The sequence below is a fragment of the Geotrypetes seraphini genome, chromosome 3 (genome assembly GCF_902459505.1).
Source record: "Geotrypetes seraphini chromosome 3, aGeoSer1.1, whole genome shotgun sequence".
NCBI lineage: Eukaryota > Metazoa > Chordata > Amphibia > Gymnophiona > Dermophiidae > Geotrypetes > Geotrypetes seraphini.
Window position 1 is genome coordinate 413,168,699 of NC_047086.1, and position 22,465 is coordinate 413,191,163.

The 22,465-nt window shown below is 43.4% G+C and overlaps 1 protein-coding gene across 2 annotated transcripts in view; it reads left to right on the forward strand.

Annotated features, from left to right (window-relative positions):
• The window catches only part of PEX6 (peroxisomal biogenesis factor 6), a 369,373-nt gene extending 351,143 nt beyond the window's left edge, over positions 1-18,230 (forward strand). The window contains exons 16-17 of one of the 2 annotated variants that reach the window (XM_033936158.1): positions 9,261-9,400; positions 16,746-18,230. In XM_033936158.1, coding sequence (XP_033792049.1) covers positions 9,261-9,400; positions 16,746-16,882 — 277 coding nt within the window. In that variant the 3' untranslated portion in view covers positions 16,883-18,230. Of the gene's footprint in view, positions 1-9,260; positions 9,401-16,745 lie in introns of those variants that run through there. The other variant, XR_004538689.1, reaches the window with a different exon arrangement.
• The last annotated feature ends 4,235 nt before the right edge of the window (positions 18,231-22,465 follow it).

Here is a 22,465-nt window from a genome sequence, read left to right on the forward strand (position 1 = left end):
GACAAGCAGGCAGGTATTCTCACTAACGGGTGACGTGATCCAATGGAGCCCCGATGTGGACGCCTCACAAGCATTTTTGCTTGATGAAACTCGAAGTTTCGAGTCGCCCACGCATGCACGAGTGCCTTCCCGCCCAGACCAGGTCACATCTCCTCAGTAGTTACTTTTCTCCGGAGCCGAGAAGTCTGTCTTCGACTCTCTGCGTGAAGAATTTTCTCTTGTGCCTTCTAAAGTCCGCGGTTTTGGGTTATTTTTCTCTCAATCGCTGATTTTCGTCATTCTTTATTGTTTTAAAAAAAAAAAAAATTCTTCCATCCGTCCGATCGGGCAGGCCACATGGTCGCAGCCCCGCGGCTTCGATCTTGTGGCGGAGCTTTTCCGGCTTATGTCCTGGCCTATCACCCATTGCAGATGCGGATCTGCCTTGCCGGCCTCGTTCCAGACCTTGCTAGAGAAGCAATTCATCGAGCTCTTCACCACCATTGGGCCTAAGCTTCTCTCACAAATCCAGCCTGGGCACGGGGAGGCCTCCCCCAAGTCGAGCCACCTCCAGTGCCTCAGCGATACACACACTCTCTACAGGGAGCAGAGTCTCTGCGAGTGTCTGGTCTGGCTTCGGTGCATGCATCGCAAGGAGCAAAGTCTTTGCCCATTCCTCCATTGGAACCGATTCACTCAATGCAAGGAGTAGAGTCTTTGCGAGTGCCTCCATTGGAGCCGATCTACCCGATGCAGGGGTTCGAGTCCCTACGAGTACCCCAGGGTGATTCCAGCCATCCACCTGTGCTTCGATCAACTGCTTCCAGCCCCATCCACTACCTAGGGGCCTCAGCAAAGATCCATTCGCCTCGTTCATCGAGGCCGATATCCAAGCACGGTTCACATCGATTGAGGCATTCATTGAGGCACTCGTCCAGGCATGCCTTGCTTCATCGGAAGCAGCCTTTCCTCGAGTATTCTCCACCGGCTACTTCACCTCCTCCGATGGAGGCCTGGAACTGTCACAAAATTGACCAGAAAAAGTGTCATAAAGCGGTAATACAAGCCAAAAAGGACTATGAAGAAAAGATAGTGCAAGAAAATAAAAACTTTAAGCCCTTTTTTAGATATATAAAAGGGAAGAAAACAAGAGAAACTGCGGGCCCTCTCAACGACCAAGGAATGATAGGGTCAATCAAAGAAGACAAACAGGTTGCTGATAGGTTAAATTCATTCTTTGCCTCTGTCTTCACAAACGAGGACACTACAACAATGCCAGACACTGGGAGGGTATTCACCGGAGGCATAGAGGAGAGCCTAACATCAATAAATGTGGAGTTGGACCAGATTTACTTTCAGATTGACAAACTAAAAAGTGATAAATCCCCTGGACCGGACGGGATTCACCCGAGAGTTTTAAAGGAACTTAAGATAGAAATTGGGGAACTACTACAATCCTTAGCTAACATGTCAATTAGAACCGGGCAAGTACCAGACGACTGGAGGATAGCAAATGTCATCCCAATTTTCAAAAAAGGATCAAGAGGTGAACCAGGAAACTACAGACCGGTGAGTCTCACATCGGTTCCTGGGAAGATAATCAAAACACTAATTAAAGACCGCATTGTACAACACTTGGATAAGCACAACCTAATGAGAGATAGTCAACACGGCTTCAGGAAAGGGAGGTCATGTTTGACAAATTTACTTCAATTTTTTGAGAAGGTTAACAAGCAAATAGATATTGGAGATCCAGTGGACATAATTTACTTGGACTTCCAAAAAGCGTTTGACAAGGTTCCGCACGCAAGGCTTATGAGTAAACTATTAAGTCATGGAATAGGAGGAGAAATGCACGGATGGATTGGAAATTGGTTAGAGAACAGAACGCAGAGGGTAACCATAAATGGGAAATTCTCGGAATGGGAAAAGGTGACCAGCGGCGTGCCCCAGGGCTCGGTTCTTGGTCCCATTTTGTTCAATATTTTTATAAATGACCTGGAAGAGGAAACAACTTGTAATATAATCAAGTTTGCGGATGATACAAAACTATGTCGGGTGGTTGGCTCTCAAAGGGACTGTGAGGATCTTCAGAAAGATCTAAATCAGCTGGAAACGTGGGCGATAAAGTGGCAGATGAGTTTTAACATAGACAAATGCAAGGTGATGCATCTGGGAAAGAAAAACAAAGAACATGAATACAAGATGTCGGGGGTGACATTAGCCAAATGCGAACAAGAAAGGGATTTGGGGTACTGATAGACAGAACCCTAAAACCATTGGCTCAATTTGCGGCGGCGGCGAAGAAAGCAAATAGGATGTTAGGCATGATTAAGAAGGGGATCACGAGTAGGTCGGAAGATGTTATAATGCCACTTTACAGAACAATGGTCAGACCACACTTAGAATACTGTGTCCAACACTGGTCTCTATACCTTAAGAAGGATAAAATTCTGTTGGAGAGGGTACAGAGGCGAGCCACGAAACTAGTCAAAGGCATGGAGAATTTAAGCTACATGGAAAGCCTCGGAAAACTGGGACTGTTCACCCTCGAAAAGAGAAGACTGCGTGGGGATCTAATAGAGATTTTTAAAATATTAAAGGGATTTGATCAAATTGACCAGGAAGCAGCATTACTGACATTTTCAGATGTGACGCGGACAAGAGGTCATAGCCTAAAACTGAATGGCAGCAGGTTCAGGACAAATGTCAGGAAGTTCTGTTTCACGCAAAGAGTGGTGGGCGCTTGGAATGCTCTCCCGGAGGAGGTGGTGGCAGAAAATACTGTGCTGGGTTTCAAACGCATGTTAGATGCACACCTTCTTGCAGATCATATTGAGGGAAACGGGAAAACCGGGTCTCCAAAAAGGAGCACCTAAATGGGCCTCCGCGTGTGCGGATCGCCGGACTAGATGGACCTTGGTCTGATCCGGTGAAGGCGATTCTTATGTTCTTATGCCGGAGCTCGAGGACTTGATGGGGTCTTTATCATCACCATGATTCCCATCCTCATTGGATCCCGAGGCCTCGACGTCCTCGAGCCCGTCTCGAGGCCCTGCTTCGGCTGACCTGCTGTCGTTCTCCTCCTTCTTTTGACAGATGGCAGACGACCTGGACATACACCTGGACACAGGTTCCAAATTCTCCAAGGAATACCTGAAGACTATGCACCTCCCTCAACCACCTGCTGAATCCCTCAAACTTCCTCTTCACAAGTTGCTGGATCAGACCTTTATGCGGTGCCTTGAAACACCTTATTCCATCCCCGCTGTACCGGGCAAATTGGATACCAGGTACCGCACAGTGCACAGTGCACAAGGGGTTCGATGGTTCCCAACTCTCCCATCAATCCCTCTTGGTGGAGTCCTCACTGAAGCGGTCTCACCCCTCTCAGGTCTATGCTGCGGTCCCACCTGGTAGAGAGGGCAAGACCATGGACCGATTTGGCAGGAGGATTTATCAGAACTTCATGATGACATCCAGGGTTCTGAACTACAACTTCCATTTCGTCACATATTTCAAGTTCTTCCTGTCGGTACTCCAGAAGTTCTCGCCCTATGTGGACCCCAGGGCACAATCCGAGTACCAGGAGGTTCTGGCCTCGCTGTCCTAGCTCTGGTTACAGCTGATGCAATCATCCTACGATGCCTTTGAGCTCTCGGCTCGGGCTACAGCGTGTGCAGTGGCTATGCGCCGGCTGGCATGGCTCAGGACCATCGATATGGACCCTAATCTCCAGGACAGGCTTGCCAATGTCCCATGCACTGGCACCGACCTCTTTGATGAATCCATCGAGGCCGCAACCAAGAAGCTCTCGGACCACGAGAAATCCTTCCAATCCATCCTGCGTCCGAAGCCTAAGCCTGCTCCTCCTCATGCTGCATGCCCACCGTTAGTATACCAGTGGCGTTACCCACCTAAGCAGGCTCCCCCATCCGACAGCCTGTGAAGTGGCAGCATTCCCAAAAACAGCAGCAAAAGCCTCAGCCATCCTCCGTCCCTAAGGCTCCTCAGCCCTTTTGAATGTCTCATAGAGGATGTAACTTCAGTCGTCCTGCCATTCTCAGCTGCTCCACCAATTGGAGGTCATCTCCATCACTTTTACCATCAATGGATGACTATTACCACCGACCTCAGGGTCCTTTCCATCATCACAGAAGGGTACTCTCTCCAGTTCGATCGAGTACCCCCAGAACATCCTCCAAAAGAGTATCCTTCCAACTTGACCCAGACTGCCCTTCTTCTTCAGGAAGCTCAGGCTCTATTACAGCTCGGAGCCATCGAGCCAGTTCCTGTGTCCCAACAGAACAAGGGTTTTTACTCCCGGTACTTCCTTATTCCGAAGAAGATGGGCGATCTGCGACCCATTTTGGACCTCAGGGTGCTCAACAAGTTTCTGATCAAAGAGAAGTTTCGCATGATGACCCTGACATCCCTATACCCCTTCCTCTCTGGATCTCAAGGAGGCCTGTACCCACATTCCCATTCATCCGGCCTCCCGCCAATACCTCAGATTCAGGGTGGGACATCTTCATCTCCAATACTGAGTGCTCCCCTTTGGCCTGACCTCGTCACCCCAAGTCTTCACCAAGTGCCTGGTAGTGGTGGCCGCAGCACTCAGGAACCACGGCCTCCAGGTATTCCCCTACCTGGATGACTGGCTCATCAAGGATTCTACGTCTCAGGGAGTCGTCCTCACGACCTAGAAGACGATTTGGTTGCTATAACATCTGGGATTCGAGATAAACTTTCAGAAATCCCATCTACAGCCCTCACAGACTTTTCCCTTCATCGGAGCTGTTCTGGATACTACCCAACTCAGAGCGTTCCTCCCCTCCGAACGGCTGGAAGCTCTCCTCCATCTTTGCCACTTGGTGTCCTCTTGCCCGTCCATCTCGGCGAGACACATGATGGTTCTCCTGGGCCATATGGCCTCTACAGTTCACGTGACTCCTTTTGCCAGACTTCACATCAGGATTCCCCAGTGGACCCTGGCATCTCAGTGGACGCAGATATCCGACCCTCTGTCCCGACACATCTGGATCAGTCCTGCTCTGTAACAGTTTCTTCGCTGGTGGATGCTATCCTCCAATCTATCCAGAGGTTTGCTCCCCCCCATCAGAAAGTCCTCACGACCGACTCGTCCACTTATGCTTGGGGAGCTCATCTGGACGGCCTACGCACTCAAGGTCACTGGACCAGCACAGACCGCCAGTGCCACATCAATCTCCTGGAACTCAAGGCGATTTTCAATGCTCTTACTACCTTTCAGCACCTGCTTCAAGACGAGGTGGTCCTCATCCGCGCGGACAACCAAGTCGCTATGTATTATATCAACAAGCAGGGGGGCACGGGATCGGCCTCCCTCTGTGAGGAAGCTCTGAAAGTTTGGGATTGGGCAATTCACCACAACATCTTCCTCAAAGCCGTCTACATCCAGGGGGCGGACAATGCCTTGGCAGACAACTTGAGTCGTCTGCTGCAACCTCATGAGTGGATCCTCCACTCAACGCCCCTCCATCACATCTTTTCTCAGTGAGGAACTCCTCAGATTGACCTCTTTGCAGCCCCCCACAACTTCAAACTGCCTCAGTTCTGCTCCAGGATCTACACTCCTCACCGCCTCGAGGTAGATGCTTTTCTTCTGGATTGGACGAATCTCTTCCTATATGCATTTCCTCCATTTCCTTTCATCCAGAAGACTCTAGTCAAACTCAGTCAAACCATGCCACCATGATCCTGATCACTCCACGGTGGCCCAGACAACCTTGGTACTCCCTTCTACTTCAACTCAGCAGCAGACACCAGAGGACAGAGGAACTGAGGCCTGCATTGAAGCAGGAAAGGAGGAGGTGGAACCCATTGGGGCAGTTCCTGGAATATCTGTGCCTACTCCTTTAATAAGACCTGAGGTGATCGACATGGAAGCGATTTGGAGTGGACTGGAATCTCTACATAAGGTATGCTCTCAATTTATCTCCTCAGTACAGAATACTAACATTCAATTTAAAACCTTTGAAGAGAAATTTCAAAAACAGTCTGATAGAATGGACAATTTAGAAAAATCAACGGCAGAAGTGAAGGACTCCATTAACTCACAATTGAAGGAAAAGTGCCTGTTTATTAGGAAAATGGAAAATTTGGAAAATGCCAATAGAAGCTTGAATCTTAGACTTTTAAATTTTCCAGTATCCAAATTTCAAACATCGAGAGACTTATTTCATTCCTTCTTAAAATTAGTATTGAAATTTCCTGAAAATAATATGCCACCGTTACAAAAGCTATATTATTTGAATATTCCTAAAGAAGATAAAGGAAAAGGAACTGTACCAGGAGATTTGGATCTCACTGGTATGTTGGAAACATTTCAACAAGAAGAAATAGTCACTAGAGTAACCTTATTGGTAACCTTCATTTTTCTCCAGGATAAGGAGGCAGTTCTTCGTCTATTCCACAGGTGTCAAAGTCGGTCCTCGAGGGCCAGAATCCAGTCGGGTTTTCAGGATTTCCCCAATGAATCTGCATGAGATCTATTTGCATGCACTGCTTTCAATGCATATTCATTGGGGAAATCCAGAAAATCCGACTGGATTCCGGCCCTCGAGGAGGGACTTTGACACCCCTGGCTATTCTATAAGACTGATAATGTGGAATTTCATGGCTTCAAAATTTCAATATTTCCTGATGTTTCAAAATGGACGCAAACCAGACGGAAGAAATTCCTGGCTTATCGTCAGTTAACTCTGAATATGGGAGCAACTTTTTCAGTTACGTTTTCCTTGTAAATGCTGTGTTACCTATCAGAATACTAAATATATATTTTATGACCCTAATCAGTTGAACTTTTTTCTTGAGGGGTAAAGCAGCTAGAAGAACTTCAGAGGCCTCCATGGAGTCTCTCAACCAGGCAGTTAGTTAATTAAATCCAACTGCACTCTGTAATGTGATTTAGTTATGAACTATTCCTGAAAACCAACTTCCCTTGGAGGTGATGGATTCCCTCTCCTTAGTTTGTGGACTTTGAATTGGTCATTAATGTGGAATTATTTTATAATTTGTTCTTTTGTTTCTTATTTCAATTGTTTATTTCCACTAAATTGTTGTTTAACAATTTGTAAAAAATATAAATACATTTTTTAAAAAGCCCAAATTCTGATCTTTTTCACGCAAGATATATCTGGAAGAGTATGGAACGCTAATGACATCATTAAATTTGCAGCAAAATTTTAGCAAGTAAGCAAAGTCACATACCAGCAATAACACAGGGGTCAGAAACTTTTGTTACACCCTGTGAGTGAGTTCTGCTTTTAAAATATACACCCATCGGGAATGTTTTCTCTCCATATGATGTTGCAAATGATTGTTATTCTCTTACATTGCTACCACCACCTCCATACTAGCTTCATAAGATCATTGTTTTTTGTTTTTTGTAACGTGAACAAGGATTTATATTCCAGATATGTTACATTCCCTTTTATGTCTCTCCTAGGCTATTTCATTATTGTTATTGCTGTTCAACAACATTTCCATTATTGCTAAAAAAAAATATGTAGGATTTTCATATTACAGATGCTTTAACCTAAATTATTATCTCATCAACTTTATATTATGAAACATAAGAACATAAGATTTGTCACTGCTGGGTCAGACCAGTGGTTCATCGTGCCCAGCAGTCCGCTCACGCAGCGGCCCATAGGTCAAAGACCAGTGTCCTATTTGCTTATGTCTGTTCTAGTAGGAACTTACCCAACCTTGTCTTGAATCCCTGAATGGTGTTTCCCCTATAACAGCCTCCAGAAGAGCATTCCAGGTTTCTACCATTCTCTGGGTGAAGAAGAACTTCCTTATGTTTATACGGAATCTTTTCCCTTCTAACTTCAGCGAGTGCCCTCTCGTTCTCTCCATCTCAGAGAGGATGAACAATCTCTTTCTCTACTAAGTCTATTCCCTTCAATATCTGGAATGTTTCGATCATGCCCTCTCTGCCTTCTCTTTTCAAGGGAGAAGAGGCCCAGTTTCTCTAACCTCTTGTTGAATGGCAACTCCCCCATTTTTGTCACTCTTCTCTGGACCCTTTCGAGTAGTACTATGTCCTTTTTCATGTATGGCGACCAATGTTGGACGCAGTATTCCAGGTGAGGGCGTAATCTGGCCCGGTATAACAGCATGATAACCTTTTCAGATCTGTTTGTGATCTCTTAATCATTCCTAGCATTCTGTTTGGCCTTCTCGCCGCTGCCACGCATTGCGCGGACGGTTTCAGTGAATTGTCTACAAGTCTCTTTCCTCGGGGGCTCTTTCCAAGTATAGCACTGGACATCCTGTGTTCGTGCATATGATTTTTCTTACCAACATGCATCACCTTGCACTTATCCATGTTGAACCTCATTTGCCATTTCGCGTATTTAGGTCTTCACAATCCTTCTGTTTCAGCAGAGGGATAAGCCACCAAATACTGAAAGACAATCTTATTAATAAACAGTATTTGTTACTAAATTGTTGAATTCTTTGATCCACTTTCTTATGGTGCTGCAGAAAATGCACAGTTCTAGGGGGTCAGAAACTCTTATGAGTGCCCTTGTACAGTTCATGTGAAAAGTAAGCACACCCACTTTCATTCAAAGCAACCTTCTGCATATAAAAAGGGCTGCATGCGTGGAAATAAGTTATAGAAAATGAAGTAATTTTCAAAGGGGAAAATCAGCAGGAGGGGATTTCATTCTGAAAGCCTCATGCCTGTTTTGTTCCTTTTTGCAAGGGTAATTCAGCATGCAGCCCACTGACAATTACCCTGAAGGTGAGGGTATGATCAATTTAAAAGCAGTTGCAGCTTTTCTATCACATTTCGGAAGACAGCTGTGGTTTGATCTTAACAAGTCTACTGGAATGTGACGGTTTCCAGCTTCTTTACTATACTAAGGTAGTATAAAGAAATACTTCCTTTGTTTTAAGGTGATAACTCAATGCATTTAGTCCAATAAAAAAGGTATCACCTTCTTTCCTTTGTTTTATTTCTTCATACTACCTTAGAAAGTGGACTAACACAGCCACTACCCCATTGCCATACCAAGGAAAGAAAAGAGCAAAACTGGAGATGAATCTTCTAAGGTGTATCTGCTGTACTTGTAACGTGCAATCCCAGTTTTCCTGTTTCTGGGCTGTAGAAGTCATATGATATTTTTGAATAGTGTAATACCACAATATCCAGTGACTAATGCATGCACCCTCTCTCTGTTTTGTTTTTTTACACCTTTCTGTTGCTTCGGCCATTTCAACTTTAGGTTTAAACTGGATCCATTTGTGAGTCTCTCAAGCATCCTTGAAAAATGCCCTCAGCAGCTGACAGGGGCAGACCTGTATGCACTGTGTTCTGATGCTATGATGTCTGCTATTAAGAGAAAGATGGTGTGCCTAGGACAAGGTGAGTATCATCCTCCTCCTTCCCCATCCTTGGGGACCAACATGACATTGTCCAAAGGAATATATCTCTTCACTCCACCTGCTCTCCCTTCTAAAGTAAGAAAGAAGGTCTCCATGCCTCCTCCAGCAAGAAATCTTATGAGTTAGGATGTTGTATTTATGTTTGTAATGTGCAATAAACGGTTTGGAAATTGAGTTGTAAGAACATTGAAATAGAAAGGAGCAATAAGGTCTCTTCCTTGACCGTTCCAGTAACAACATTGAAAAATTATGGGAGAAACACAGAGGATCCATGTACAGATAATAAGATGGAATCGAAGTAAAACTTAACCTGAGGTGTAATCTGCATGAAGTGGAAAGTACAGGTCTTACTCTGTTATTATTTAAGAAGGGAGGTAAGATGCATGGTCCCTCCTCTGACTTCTTGGCTTAGCTAAGACAGAAGGTTCCTGGAGGACAATGCTCAAGACTCAGCTCTTCTCTTCAAACCTATAATTTAAAAAGCAAAGACATTTCTATTTCATACTACCTCAGAGAAATTGTTCCTTAGTATGTATATATATATATATATATATATATATATGTATATATATATTACATTACATTACATTACATTACATTAGGGATTTCTATTCCGCCATTACCTTGCGGTTCAAGGCGGATTACAAAAGGTTAGTTTAAGGACGGAATTACAATGGATAACAGAATTACAGAGTTACAGAATTACAGAATTATATGAATTTAAGGATAGAATTACAATGGATATCAGAATTACAGAGTTACAGAATTATATGAATTGTAGAGAATAGCTAGAGAGGTAATATGAAGATCTTGAGGGCTTTTGGTGGTCGTGTTGTTATTTCTGTTTTAGGAATTTCTTGAACAGTGTGGTTTTTATTTCTTTTCTGAATGTCTTATAGTCTATGGTGGTCATCAGAAGGTTGGAGATTTGGTTGTCTAGTCTTGCAGCTTGTGTGGCTAGGAGGCCGTCATGTAGTTTTGTTCTTTTTACTTCTTTGGATGGGGGGGGTATGAATGGGGAGTGCGTTTTTCTGTGTCTGGTGCTGGTTGCTTGGATGAGGCGATTGTTCAGGTATGATGGGCTGTCTCCGTGTAGTGTTTTAAATAATATGCAGTAGAATTTGAATTGGATTCTTTCTTGGATTGGGAGCCAGTGTGAGTTGATGAAGGCTTCAGTGATGTGGTCGTGTTTTTTCAATGAATAGACGAGTCTTAAGGCTGTATTTTGGATTGTTTGGAGTTGTCTTATCGTAGTTGCCGGACATGGGAGGAAGAGGATGTTACAGTAGTCCAGTATTCCTAGTATTAGGGATTGTACTATAAGTAGGAATTGTGTGCTTTCAAAGAATTTTCGGACTTGTCTCAGGTTTCTCATGATTGCGAATGATTTTTGGGTTGTTTTGTTTATTTGCTGCTGCATTGTGCAGCATCTGTCTATGGTCATGCCTAGTAGTTTTATGGTTGTTTGGATGGGATATTTGGTTGCGTTTATGTCTAGGATGGTTGTGGTTTGGATCCTGTCGTTTTCTAGGAGGATGAATTTGGTTTTGTCTTGGTTGAGTTTAAGTTTGTGATTTTCCATCCAGGTTGTGACTGCTTCCAGTGTTTGGTGAAGTTCCTCTGTCATGGTGGGTTTGGAATGGTCGTATGGGATGAGGATGGTGATGTCATCCGCATAGCTATAGGATGTTATGCCTAGCTTATCCAGATGGGTTCCTAGAGAGGCAGTATATAGATTGAAGAGGGTGGGGGATAGTGGAGATCCTTGTGGTACGCCGCAGGGGTTTGACCATGATTCTGATTTTTCTTTGTTTGATTTTACACTGTAGGTTCTGAGTTTTAGGAATCCTTTGAACCAGGAGTATACTTTGTCTGAGATGCCTATTGCATCTAGGATCTGTAGAAGGATGTTGTGGTCTACTAGGTCGAATGCCGCCGATAGGTCCAGTTGTATGAGTAGCATTTTTTTCCCTATACTAAGTTGATTTCTGACGGTATCCATGAGGGAGCCTAGTAATGTCTCTGTGCTGAAATGTGCTCTGAATCCTGATTGCATGGGGTGTAGTAGGTTGTGGTCCTCTATGTAATTGGTGAGGAGTTTGGCTACTAGGCCTTCTGTGATTTTGACATATAGCGGAATTGAGGCTATAGGTCTATAGTTGGAAGGGAGATTTTGTGGTGCCTTTGGGTCTTTTTGGATTGGGGTGATGACAATTTCGCTGAGGTTGACAGGGAATGTGCCCTCTGTGAGCGTGAATTGGATCCATTGTAGAGTTATGGTGCGGAACTTTATACTAGAGGTGGTAAGGAGATATGAGGGGCAATGGTTGAGGTCACAGGAGGCATGGCTGTATTTTTTGTATAATTTGTTAAATTCTGGCCATTGTATGTTTGGGAATTGAGACCAAGTTCTGTCTGCTGGGATTGCCTCTTTTCCTGTGGGGTTGATTGTGATTGGATTTTGATTGGATGGGTTGAGTATTAGTGTGGCTCTGGTGTTGGTGATTTTATTCTTGAAATGTTCTGCTAGAATGGTTGGTGATGGTGGAGGTGTGTTGGTGGTGGTAGTGTATGGTTTGGTGTCTGTTAATTCTTTTAGTATTTGGAAAATTTTTTTGGAGTCTTGTGTTTCTGTGCCTATGAGCTTGGTGTAGTAACTTTTCCTCTTGTCTTTTAGTAGATTTTTGTATTGTTTGTTGATTTTTTTTCCAGTCGGTTTTTGTTTGTTCTTGGTTCTTTTTTCTCCATTTTCTTTCTAATCTTCTACACTGTCTTTTGAGTTGGAGTAATTCATTATCAAACCATTGGTCTGATTTCCTTCTGATTCTGGTTTTGGTTTGAAGGGGTGCCAGATTATCAAGTATGTTGGTGGATACATTTTTCCAGTGGGAAATGAAATTTTTTGGGTCGCAGTCTTGGATGGTTTCGTCTACCTTTGACCAGAAAATGGTTGGGTCGATATGTTTGCGTGAGGTATATGTGGTTTTTTTTGTTTGAGGTGTGTGTTTGGTTTTGGTCCAGTTGATGTTGAAGTTAAAGATGTAGTGGTCAGACCATAGGGATGGGGACCATGTTCCGTTAGGAGTTTGGATTTCTTGATTGGATGGTTGGTGAGTCATGAATGCTGCAATGTCCAGTTGATGACCTTTTTCATGAGTGGTTTGTGGGTTTAGGATCTGGAAGGATAATGCATTGAGGAAGGATAGACAGTTGTTTGCTGGTGTGGAGGTTGGGTCTTCTAGGTGTAGGTTTAGGTCTCCTAGTATGAGGTTGTAGTCCGCTGTTAGTGTATGTATGTATGTGTATATATATATATATATTTTTTTTTTTTTTTTTGAGATTTTCAATTTTACAAGCATAAATTAACATTTACCACTTGACACAGATTGAGTAAATACAAATAACCAAGCAAAACAATAAGAAAAATAAACTCTTATTTAGTCCACAATATGGGAGATCAAGAGAAGAAATTAACTCCATAAGACGCACTTTTTTCCCCAAAAAATGGGTGGAAATAAGGGTGCATTTTAATGAGCGAATACACCTCCCCCCGGTACCTTTTTTTTTAAAGTCCTTTGGAGCTTTCCGTGCTCCTGCCTGTCTCCCTCGCTAGATGGCTGTTCTGTTCAGGCAGAACGGCCTTCTCAGCTCCTCCAACACGGCCCGGTGGTAAAAGGCTTTGGAGCAGCTGCGGTAACAAGACAGGGAGCAGAAGCGCACGTTGCAGCGAGAGCAAGTGTAGCGGCTTGGCACCACCAGGCACAGTCCGCAGATCTCAGCTACCATTTCCTCCTCCATGCTCTTCACAGGAAAACAAAATACCACTGGCACCACGTGAACACTCTGTAGTTGCATTCTTCTGGTTATATGGTACGGTAGAGGCCGCAGAGTCAAAGTGGAAGCACGCCTTCCTATCATGTCACCGGAGCAAGTAGTGAAAAAAGTTACTGGTAAATTAAAAATTATGCTCATCGAGCACAGTAGGGAACAGGTCCAGGAAAGATACAAAATAAAAGATTAATCCGGGGGCACTGCGCGCTGACTGTGGGGGATGAAGTCACAAGTCCGCAACCCAGAAGTGCTTCTGCATAGAGAGAAAAAAAGCACTCTGGCTCCTATGGAATGCCAACTCTAATAAATGCCCCAGAACTGTCGCTGTACTAGGACAGGACTGAAACGTGTAGGACCAGTTTTACACATGCCCAGGGCAAAAATTAAGTAGGGGGCCCCTGCTCCCCCTTTCTAATCTCTCTTCCTGCCATTACTACCACACATAAAAACAATTTTAAATGACTTCACATACAGATCTTTACCAAATAGAGAGCAGGAAACTCAAGAAATTAAACTCACAGCTGTACTGGGCCCAGGATGGCAGCCATTCAGGGAGCGGCGCTGGACCAGGCAGGAACGCAAACAGTTTGTGCCTGCCTTCTGCGCCACTCTGCCCAAACAGAAGAACAGCGTGAGGGAGACGCGCGGACTTAAAAAAAGGTACCAGGGATGCTGCCTATGGGTTTTTCACTCTATAATACCCTATCCTGGCCTACCACTAGACCACCAGAGAGTGGACAGGGTGCAGAGCTTGGCAAGGAGTGTGGGGTTAGGTGCAGAGCCTGGCAGGGAGAATTTGGTTCAGAATGGTTTTTTTTCCTCTTCTAAATCTAGGGTGCGTCTTATGGTCAGGTGCATCTTATGGAGCGAAAAATACAGTAACTTATATTGGAGTGATGGCAATAGATAACTCTTCCTACAGCCGAATGGCAAGTCAATGTCATTAGGCATGGTTACCAAGCCCTTCTTTTGATTCAGTAAATTCTAAAAGCTGTTTAGGCTCTAAAAAAATAAAATTCTTATACTGATAAGATACATAATATTTTGCAGGATAATTACAAGAAATGTAATCCCCAGAACCAGGGTCATTAGTTCTTTCTTATGTCTCTGGGTTCTTTGAGAAAAGTCTGGAAAAATTCTAACATTGGAGCCCAAACATAGGACAAGCTCCCTGTCACTTTCCATAGCTAGAGTTACAAGCATGGTAGTTCTCTCAGTAACTGCTTCTAAGGAGCTTTCCAAAAATGAAGCCAAATTCATCTCCACCTCCTTATCTGCTGGCATTTCTGCTGGAGTAGATTCCCATTGAGGTCTCCTAATATTGAGGTAGTAAGCTCTCACAATTAGAGGTAAATTTTCCGGTGGTATGGCTAAAGTCTCACAAACATATTTTCTGACCATTATAGGACACTTGGGGAAATTCAAGAATCTTAAATGATTCTTTCTCAACTGGTTCTCAAAATTTTCCATCTTGCATGAAATAAATGATCTTTCTTTAACCATTTCTAATTCTACAGCCTTCATTTCCTTTAAGTTAACTTCTTGCTTCTCCATTTTTTCATTTAAAGCTGATAGTAGTACCCCTTATTACTTCACCTTAGAAAAGACAGTTCCATAATGAGTTTTAAAGGTAGAAGTTGGTGTCCATGACAGATATAGTTTGCCAGAGCGCTTCCAAATCAATTTTCTCTGGCTTTTTCAACTCCCCAAAGATAATAGTATTCTCAACTCTTCCTCTCTTGTGCTGGGAGAACGCTGACAAAAATTACCTGCACCTTCCTCCAAAGAGCTCGGTGAATGCGTCCCTCTCGTGCTGAGGTCCAATCTTCCCTCTCAGGGTAACAGGACACCAGCAGCTCCCTGCACTGAATCACTTCTGGGTTGGGGAGGAACCAGTCTGCTCCAGGCTCAGCGACGCCTGGATCACTCCCACGCTGAGGTCTCCTGATGACTCTGGGTTCTTCCCTGAGGTAGGTCTAGTATCTTCACCCAAACGGGCAAAAGCACTCATTATCATCTGCTGTGTCATCTGCTGGGAGGGTTAGGGCGAGCGGTTCTTTTCCTCTTTCCCATATTACACAGGAAAGAATCACACCTAACGATCAGCGCTGCCCGGCCTCAACACCATCTTGATCTTCCAAGTTTGTTCCTTAGTAAATATTATGTAGTTGGGAACAAATGTATTTTGAATCATTGATTCTCTGGAACTTCTATCCTTTTGGTACTGGAAGAACAAGCGCCATGAACTGATGCGGTGGGAAGCAAGAACTGCTTATTACTCCAATCGAAGTCGCAAACTTGGAATTCTTACATAAGAACATAAGAATTGCTGCTGCTGGGTCAGACCAGTGGTCCATCGTTCCCAGCAGTCCGCTCACGCAGCAGCCCTCTGGTCAAAGACCAGCGCCCTAAGACTAGCCCTACCTGCGTACATTCCGGTTCAGCAGGAACTTGTCGAGCTTGGTCTTGAATCCCTGGAGGGTGTTTTCCCCTATGACGGACTCTGGAAGAGCGTTCCAGTTTTCTACCACTCTCTGGGTAAAGAAGAACTTCCTTACTTAAATGTTTTGTCCCTGATGGCTCAGAACCTGATTCTAAATAAACTACAGCTTCGGCAAGACTGACCTGTCGTTGCAAAGTATTATTGCCCATTGGTGGTAGGGTGAAGGGGGGTATTTAAGATATGTTTAGGACATTAGGGAGAGGAGGAGGGGGTGGGATGGGGAAGTTTGATTGCATATTTAGTTTTATGTTTGCTATGCTTACACGGTTTGATTTTGGCATGGGGGTTATAAGAGTCCAGACCCTTATTCTGGTGATGGGATTCTTTGAATTGTTTTGTTCTTGAATACAGTGTTTGTATGCATATATGTTTCTATTTAATAAAGAGATGATGCAAAAAAAAAAAAAAAAGTGAAGACAGGGAACAGGAAAATAAGAAGAACTGTCCTCTGAGAGAACTTGCTGAAGAGGAAGTAAGTTTCTTGAGGTTTGCTTTGATTCATTAAGCTTATAATCTCAATAACTTGAGTCATAACAGCGGAACAAGCCTACTAGCAAATTTTTTCTTTGCCCATCCTCTTATCTCTTTGAAAATCTGAAGAATATAGGAGACATTTGTGGTATCTTTTCTAAAAATGTTTGACACTCCCCAGACACAAAATCCACCAATGCATGTCAACTGAAAAACCAAAGCAAATATTGTTTAAAATAAAACAGAGGATCAAACTTAATCTTAAAAGAAATAAATTTATTCTTATAGTAACAAAAATTACAGTATATGCCCAAAAAGGAGCACACTAAGGGTCATTAGATAGCCCTTTGGTGGCATGCCTCAAGGGTAACGTGCTTGTTGTCCAGTATGCATTTCGATGAGGCTCTGACATAAGTGGTTTCCTTGTGTTTTTCAGTTCCTCCCTATCTCCCAGAGTCAGATTACTATCGTAGAGTGTTTCTTATGGCCTCCCTTGACCTTTTTTTCTCTCTCTTTTTAGGGATGGACACAGAGAAATCTGAACTTGTTCTCAGCACAGAGGATTTCTTGCAAGCTGCAGCTACGCTTCAGCCTTCTCTTTCAGAACACGACTTGCTCCCCTACAGGCTCCTGCAGCAGAATTTTGCTGTACGGTAGTATTGCCACATAAGGTCACAGCAGCGTAACCTTGGCCAAAGCTATATGAGAGATGGTGAGATGAATCCAGGATGAAGACTCACGCTGCAAGTTTCAAGTTTTAGAAATTTGTTGAACATGCAATATCAAATATTTCTATGCGTATTACAATTTAAAATTGGGAGACAAAATAAAACAATTTGTACAATTAAACATACAATGTATGTACATAAGTAATTAATGAAACAAAAGGGAAGAGAGGTGAACTATAATCTTTAAGGAAAGTAAAAATACATTTAAGGGAAAAACATCAGGAGGGTAATGAAGAATTTTTTTTTTAAGAAAATATGGCTAAGCCTAAAAAGAGGATCGGAGAGGTTGTGACCTATAAATAAGGTCTAGTTAAAAGTAGGTATTTGAGCCTGGGATTAATATTAGATAAATTATCCTATCTATGACTCAAATGCATCTTTGTACAGGTAGCATTTTAATGTTCTTTTAAATTTTTCTGAGGTTTCTCCACGTAAATAGATTGGTAAATTGTTCCAAAGCTGGGGTGCTATGACTGAAAAAATTGTAGCTCTTCTGGTACCTATTATTTTTAGAGAAGGGATAGTCAGCAAATACTGTTCCGTTGATCTAAGTGTCCTGGCTGGAGAGTGTGGTATCAAGAAACGATCTAGAAATTGTAATATGGTTTCTTTCCTAGATCTGTGATTTTATAATCACCCTGATTGTCCAGTGTGAGATATTCATCATCCTGAGAATGCATGATTTTTGTGCACCTTATACACTATTTGCCTAATGTTCCCCCCCCCCCCATAAAAAACACACTTACTCCTCATGTGGTGTGGAATGTTTCCTATGAGCTATTCTGTTGTTCTTATCTTGTGACCAAGGCTTGGCTTCTTGTTTCTTTTCTTCATTAATAAGGATTTGCTCCTCTGTGTCTTCCTATTTACAAATCAACATTTTTAACCCTTTCCTTTTACCCATTACTGCTGTAACAGGCATCACTTAACATCACTTCCTCCACGGATCAAACTCTGTCAACGAATGTTCCCTTCCATAACTCTAAACTATACTTTGTTTCCCCCTCCTATGGGTGAGCAATCCTGTCTTTCTTCTAGCCAACAACTGGTATTAGAAATGCTGCTTCTTCTCCTTTGCAAGAAAACCAAATCCACTATTTTTATCCCTTCCTTTCACTTATTTTCCAAACCAAATTTACCCATGCACTTAGAGTGTGAAAAAAGGTTGTGTTTCACTTAGTTTTTCATTATAAGAGGAAGAAATTCTGGTTAATCTGCCTTACAATCTCTGTACCTTACCTATTTAAGAATGAAAATAAATGGAATTTGATTGGCCACTCTTGGAGTGTAACTCACTGGTTATCATATTTGCTGATCTTCAACGTGAATATGGTGGTTCTACTAAGGTGTTTTACTCATTCTGACTCTGTGGGAAAAAGTTTAGTAAATCTGGCTCTAAAGATTCCTCCTCTTCTCCCCATCCCATTAGATGTTGAAACCTGAAGGGTATTGGGGTATAAGCCTTGGAATTTGTGGTTGATGGATCTGAAGAAGTCAGTGGGGGGGGGGGGCATAAGCTTAGTTTTTTCCTTTGATAGGTCTTCCATCTATAGGATGCTCTATATATGTTTATAATTTTAACTACTCACAGTTTGATAATGCTTATATCACATTCTTAGGCCAAACTTACTCTTTCAAAATAGAAACAGAAAAAAAAGGCTATAAGAGATTTTAATTTAAACCAGTACAAGTCCACAAAATGAGAAGATCCAAGAAGGACAAAAAAAGACAATAGGAAAAACGACATGCTAATTAAAAAAGCAGATAAATATCTTTTTAAAATCTCACTACCTCTTCTCCAACAGGAGTTGAAATATGTCTCTTCTTGGTTGTTAGAAAGGTGGAATCCCAAAACTGTATTTAGTTGAGCGATAATGTATTTGCAAAGAAATTTCAAAAAGAAAGAGGCCCTCATTTGGAATAACAAAGAATGAAGTAACAAATAGTGCTTCCCCGTCTTTTATGTTTCATGAGAGACATCTAGGAAAACTCCTATAAAAATCATCAACTTAGCCTTTCAATAATATCTCAACACCAAAACGGTAAAATGGGGAAACAAGATATTTTTTTAGATATACAGTATTCGTGATGGGAGGAAATGCAAAAGTAGCATCGTGAGACACAAAGGTGGAGAGGAATATATAGAAGCTGATAAAGATATGAGTATTTCTCTTCTGTATTCACAGCTGAAGGGCCAGGAGCAGGACTGCAGAAGACAAATACAAATAGGAAGGGAGGTGTGGTAGTCTGTGACGATTTTCAGAGGACTGTGTTCATGATGTGCTAAGGTTGGCAAAGCGCCAGGTACTGAAGGAATTTAGGCATGTTCTGGTGGCTCCAGTGGCTGACCTTTTCAGTGCTGCTTTAGTCAGCCTTGGTCCTGGAGAGCAGCAGGGCAGATATAGTCCCTCTCCACAAAAATTAGACTGGTAAGTGATAAGTAAACAAATAGAACACTTTTAAGACAGAGAATAGTAAAGTTTTGGGAATCCAACATGGTTTCACTAGAGATAGGTCTTGTCAGACAAATATGATTAATTTCTTTGGATCGAGAGATGTAGTGTATTTAGATGTTAGCAAAGCGTTTAACATGCTTCCACTTAGACGACTGATAAACTGAGTGCCCTTGGTATGGGCCCTAAAGTGACTGACTGGGTAAAGAACTGGCTTAGTGGAAGGAGACAGAAAGTAGTGATAAATGAAGCTTACTTTGAGGAAAAGGATATTTATCTGTGGTGTGTCGCAAGCTTTGGCTCTTGGGCTGGTTCTTTTTAACATTTTTGTAAGTGATATTGCTGAAGTGCTGTCTGGTAAGATTTGCTTCTTTGCAGATGATACCAAAATTTGTGATAGGATAGACACCCCTGAGGTTGATAACAGGAAGGACATCAGGAATGGTCTGTAATTTGGCATCTAAGATTTAATGATAAAAACTGAAGGATCTCCAATAAGAATAGCCTTACTGAATACGGGGGAGGGGGTGTCAAGATGGCGGCAGTGTGAGAGTCACTAGTAAGACCCTGGAAAGAGCCGATAGCAGCTGGATCTCCCGAGTACTTTTTGCCTACCTGTTTGTGGGCCCTGTAAGTTTTCAGCGTTTCCTACCTCTTCTCCCTTTCTACTCCTCCTCCCTTCTCCATTCCTGCCCATCTCTATAAGTCGCCTTGAGCCTGCCTAGGTATGAGCGACGCAGAAATAGAAGATTAGATTAGATATGTCTCATACAAAGAGGAAGGGGGTAATTAGAGCCATACCCTTGCCGGCACTAGCATCTACCCCTCTCCAGCAGACTGTCAATTAATTCTTCTCGGCTTTACCAACGACTTTGCGATCATCTGGAGGATTGGATAGCCCGGCACTGGACGTAGGTTTGTGAGAGCTGATTATCCTTTCGAGCTTGAAACATCATTATCGCCTCCATCTACCCTCAATCCTCCATGCCCAGCTGCTTTGGGGACTCTGGAGCAGGAGAAACACGATCCCAGAAGTAGATACACGGGGTCTCCGAGCGAGGGCACAGCGTCAACGGCAGAACAGCTGATATCTATAATCAAGAGAGCAGGAATTGAACCAGTTCCCATGGAGGCTTCCTTGAATGACATCTGGTTACTGCTTAAATGTATAGAGATTAAAATGACCAAATCCATGAAAGAGGTATCTAATATTACAACTAAACTAGACACTAACTAAAACTGTGGACTTGATGAAAACGGAGTTTACAGTCCAGGCCAGGCAAACACAGGAAGAGATGCAACATTTGTAGCAGTTTAAAGCAGCAACAATTAAAGATAACACCTTAATTCATAAAAAATTGGAGCAGATAGAAAATTTTAACTGTCGGTTAAACCTTCACTTCCTGAATTTTCCACAGGCCCCTGGTATTCTACCTATTTATTTTCCTAAAAGGTATTTGAGAATTTAAAAATTCCCCTAAATAATATTCCTCCAGTTAATAAGATTTACTATCTGCCAAATAGAAAAGTTTCTCAAAAGGATAAAAAGAATGGTCAAGATTGATTTTAAAAATGTGTCTGCTCTTCTTGAACAAACTTTAACAACTGACGCTGAAAGAGCTACCCTTTTGGTGTCTTTCGTATTTGAACAGGATACTAATATGGTTTTTGTTGTAGGGGTTATGTGAGGCGCCCTTACGAACGCCAGGTCCCGAGTTCAATACCTTTACAGAAAATTCACCAGGAAGCAGACTCAAATAAGAAGCACAGCCAGAAGTGATGGCATAATGAATATATTATAGAAATAGGCTTACAGAAAAGTAATATTCATTAGCATTATAATTAAGGAGAGAGCAAAGCAGTTTCCCTGCCTTAGAGAATCCAGAGAGAAGCGTGAAGTTCCAGGGAGAGGTAGAGAGAGAAAGGAGGATGGGGTGATGGTCTAAGCTTCGGGTTCCAGAGATAGGCAAGAGAGGGGGGTGATGCAAGAGGAGCCTTTTATAGCTTGGAAACTTATTCTAAATACTAGCTTTATAGCCCATTACATTAACGGGTGCTAGAATATATGTGTGTGTGTGTGTGTGTGTCTGTCTGTCTTTTTTTTTTATCTCTGTCTCCTTAGCCGCTTTTTGTATTTCTGTCTTTCTTTGTTTTGGCTGTCTACCCACCACCCCTTGCGTGCTCCCCCTGTCCATTCTCCATTCCTTTTACCTCCCCTGTGTCCACCACTACCCCTTCACTGCTCCCCTTATCCAGCAGCAGCCCTTCTCCCTTTGTTTTACCTCCCCCCTGTCCATCCCCTCTTCCTGCTCTCCCTGTCAAGCAGTAGGCCTCCCTTCCTTTTTTTCCCCCTATCCATCAGCACCTCTTCCTGCTCCCCCTGTCCAGCAGTAGGCCTCCCTTCCTTTTTCCCCCATCCATCAACACCTCTTCCTGCTCCCCCTGTCCAGCAGTAGGCCTCCCTTCCTTTTTTTCCCCCTATCCATCAGCACCTCTTCCTGCTCCCCCTGTGCAGCAGTAGGCCTCCCTTCCTTCCCCCCTATCCATCAGCACCTCTTCCTGCTCCCCCTGTCCAGAAGTAGGCCTCCTTTCCTTTTTCCCCCCTATCCATCAGCACCTCTTCCTGCACCCCCTGTGCAGCAGTAGGCCTCCCTTCCTTTTTCCCCCCGTCCATCAGCACCTCTTCCTGCTCTCCCTGTCCAGCAGTAAGCCTCCCTTCCTTTCCCCACACCCCACCAGAGCAATCTCCCCTCTGTCTATCCCCCCAACAGGCAAGCATCTCCCTTCTCTCTATCTCCCATCAATCCATCATCTCACCTCTGTCTCCTCCTGTCAGCCACTGGCGTTCGCCATGTGGTCAATCCGCTGTCGACAGGCGGGGTCCAGCTCCGGCGCGTCGCTCATGCACAGCAACGGGAGCAGCGCCACCAGCAGTAGCGCCGCCATCGGGAGCCCTTCTCGAGGGGGCGGGACAGGCTGCTGAGGAGCTTCGGGGGCTGCTGAGATAGCAGAGACGGAGCGGCCGAGCTGAACTGGCGTCCCCCTTCCCGGTGCCAGCG